This window comes from Myotis davidii, unplaced genomic scaffold (assembly GCF_000327345.1).
Source record: "Myotis davidii unplaced genomic scaffold, ASM32734v1 scaffold334, whole genome shotgun sequence".
In the NCBI taxonomy this organism is placed as follows: domain Eukaryota; kingdom Metazoa; phylum Chordata; class Mammalia; order Chiroptera; family Vespertilionidae; genus Myotis; species Myotis davidii.
The window spans coordinates 2,648,790-2,652,570 of record NW_006285797.1 but is presented as its reverse complement, the minus strand read 5'-3'; the positions used below and the strand labels follow the sequence as shown (position 1 = coordinate 2,652,570).

Below are 3,781 nucleotides of genomic sequence, written 5' to 3'. Positions count from 1 at the left end.
CACAACAATATTGAAATTAGACCAATTAATAACCCGACAATGGCCTCTCAGTGTTCAAGTGAGAGGAAGAGGTGTATGTCTCTCAATTTAAATCAAAAGCTAGAAATGATTAAGCTTAGTGAGGAAGGCATGTCAAAACCCAAGATAGGCCAAAAGCTAGGCCTCTTACACCAAACAGTTAGCCAAGATGTAAATGCAAAGGAAAGGTTTTTGAAAAAAATTAGAAGTGCTACTCTAGTGAACACAGAAATCATTAGAAAGTTAAACAACCTTATTGCTGATATGGAGAAAGATTTAGTATCTGGGTAGAAGATCAAACCAGCCAATTAAACAAGATGTGCTGTTTTAAAAATTCCATTCCTGTTAGTAGACCTGTGTTACCAAAAACTTTTACTCAATTATTATTAGTATATATTCAGTTTTATAAATAAAAACTTTAGGAAATTTGTTCTTTCTAGCTCTGTACCTACATAGTATCCTTGACTTTACCTCTTGGCCTGCAAAGCCTAAAATATTTACCATCTGACAAAATGTTCGCTGACCTTGCTCTGGGTAAATAGACTAATGATATTTACTGAAAGTGTAGTTTTCATCTGTGGAATGCTCTTCATTGTATGTCCCTGATTTAGGATTGTTTTTGGAAAACATACCTAGGTTTTATGGATTGATAAATTCCTAGAATGGTCATGTGAGCTAGGCTCTGCGAAATAAAATGGAAATGTGTCACAACTTAAACACCCACCACTGTGCGAGGCGACCTCCAAACCTCACTTAGAAGCCTCAGCTATTATGCTAGACTACAGAGTATCTATATGGTGTTGGAAGGAAGGACCTATAAGCCAGTAGGATGTTCTAGACCTCTCCTTACTCTGCCTGTGCCTCTTGGTTGCTGTATCTTTAAAATTATTAATAAAGCTTAATATTAGGTAAGATCTCTGATATTTGTGAATCACATGTAACACTCTAGCCCAGGGGTGGGCAAACTTTTTGACTCGAGGGCCACAATGGGTTCTTAAACTGGACCGGAGGGCCGGAACAAAAGCATGGATGGAGTGTTTGTGTGAACTAATATAAATTCAAAGTAAACATCATTACATAAAAGGGTACGGTCTTTTTTTTCAATAGTTTTATTCATTTCAAACGGGCCGGATCCGGCCCGCGGGCCGTAGTTTGCCCATGGCTGCTCTAGCCTATATGTTAGTCAAGTACTATTTATGTATTTGAAAACCTCAAGTAAGTTTTTAGCAAATCACAATATACAATTCTGAAAAGACCGTCTTAAATATTATTTTATGGTTGGGTTAGAGAATAATGAATTTCTCTTAAAATAGGTAAAAGAACCATATTTTCTAATATAATTACTTAGTGTAATTCAGTGAGGAGCATATGTTACCTTCTACTCAAATGTCCACATATTTCTTGAGGTCCCTTTAAGCTCAGCCTTTTCTGTTGATAAAGTTTTGTTATTTATAATAAAATATCTTTTCATGAAATCAAACCAATATATGCAAGTGATAAGGATGCTAAGATCAAATGTGCAGCATCATCTATACACCATCTGCAGTGAAAGTTAAATTAGATCATCTCAACCCTATTTGACCTAAGGACTGCATTGAAAGATGATTATCCCTTAAGATTTTTCTAAAATGTATTGTTGCCTTTGAGATATTTATACGTCATTTTTAAAAATTGATTTCAGAGAAGAAGGGAGAGGGAAAAAGAGATAGAAACATCAATGATGAGAAAGAATCATTGATCTGCTGCCTCCTGCACACCCCCTACTGGGGATCAAGCCCCCAGGCCAGACATGTGCCCTTGACTGGAATCAAACCTGGGACCCTTCAGTCTGCAGGCCAACGCTCTATCCACTGAGCCAAACCAGCTAGGGCATGCCCCATTCTTCATGGTATAATTCTTAAGTTTATACCAAGGAAACCTTCCATCTCAAAACTATAGAGTTTTCAGGGGGAAAAAAACTTCTCAATAATTCGTATTGATCTACCTTGGGATATTTTGGTCCTGATGAGAGCTGCTACTATTATCTTTTTCCTAAAGATGTATAACTTCAGTCCTTTGAAATAGTGTTTGCATAAATTTATAACATTTCTACTTTGTCTTATAGACTCCTCATAACTGATTGACAAGAAAAAACTTGTAAATATGGAAAAAAATTAACTATTTTATAAGTGACAACTCAGTGCATATCACATTATAGAAGCATTACATCATGATGAAATTGAAAGACTTTTGAGTCAAATGAAAATGTGTACTAAATTGGTCAGTGGGAGAAAGAATGATGGGAAACTTTAGTAAAAGTAATTAATTTGAGTGGCTATTGCCATTATGAAACATACAGTTGTAAATATATTATGTATCCTTTTGTTTTTGTTTTTAAGGAAAAACATTAACTTTTGGGCTACATCTGGAATAGCATCATCTACATGGGCATTCCCTCCTACAATTTCAGAAAACCTCTGCTAACTCATTGATACAATGCAGACGACCTTCCAAACAGATGAAGTTAGCAATACCCACGCTCTTAGAAAAGGAAAGAGGAAAAGGACTGAGACAATGGACTCAGAGAATGCAAACAGTGACATGGATAAAGGACAGGTTGGTGTTCTGTTTCCTTCATATAATTATATTATCTAGCTCCACCACAATTCCCTAATGCCTCTCATAATTTATTAGTACTTTCCCTGTTCTATTAATTTATTCTTCCTTTTAATTTTTTATTCAACCAGGGAATAAAATTGCATGTTTTCTTTTTATGTTGAACAATTTGAATTTGAAACATACTCAAAATACATTTTACCTGCTTCCATTTAAAAATGGCCAATTATGCCATTGTTCAAACTTTCCTTGGTGTTCTGAGGAATTGAAGATCAGCGAACTGTTGCAAATACGTTTTTCTTTCAAAAAACACTGGAGAAATTGGTATACCTCTTCTTTAACATTTACTGTTTTCTTTTTTTTATTACATTTTCTAGCCCATCTTCATAACTGGTTTGGTTATGAAGGGTGTCTTTCCTATTTTTATTTATTCATTGATTACTTTTTGAGCTAAATTCCTCACTCCCTTCTCTTCAATCTATCAATGGGTTTATTCTGTGACTTTTTATTTGTTTTTCTTTGTAATACAAGTATTTGTGTATATCTCCATAACACATAGTGTTTTATGTGTGTGTATACTTATTTTTTTAAATACATGCTATACATTCTCATGGTTTAAAATATTTTTAGTCTTTTGGGGATGATGACTACAGACATTCAGAATGATCCAGCATTTGCATACTGTTTTAGGCTATATCCTATAATACAACCTATAATAAAACTAGGCTGTCCTGAATCCCTGGTAATGGAAATTTATCTTTATACCATGAAAGTTGGGAAGCACCAAAATCCACAAATGGAGTGTGCCCAGGCAAATTATAAGGAGCTTAGGTCATAAGACCAAAAGTTCTGATGAGGTTGTCTAAAATGCAAAAGTATGTCAGCAGTGCCCATGGTGGTTCCATGTGTGTGTGAAATGTATCTGTGACATGACCAAGCATGCTTTTCTGATTGAGGAGCAGAAAATCACTGTGAAAGTGTTGGAGGCATAAGCACAGACTCAGAAAGCTAAATTTAAAAATGCAGCTTTTTTGAATAATAAAAAATAAAAAGGATATGTATATATATATATATGATATACATATAGGCCAGGCGGGTGTGACTCAATGGTTGAGTGTCAACCTATGAACCAGGAGGTCAAGGATCAATTCCCAGTCAGGGCACATTC

General features: G+C 35.1%; 1 protein-coding gene across 5 annotated transcripts in view; it reads left to right on the top strand.

The window, feature by feature from the left end:
• The window catches only part of BEND6 (BEN domain containing 6), a 48,657-nt gene that overhangs the window by 15,975 nt on the left and 28,901 nt on the right, over positions 1-3,781 (top strand). For all 5 annotated transcript variants that reach the window (XM_006756847.2, XM_006756848.2, XM_015559498.1 and 2 more), the window contains one exon: positions 2,397-2,613. In XM_006756847.2, the coding sequence (XP_006756910.1) occupies positions 2,494-2,613 (120 nt within the window). In that variant the 5' untranslated portion in view covers positions 2,397-2,493. The remainder of the gene's footprint in view (positions 1-2,396; positions 2,614-3,781) is intronic.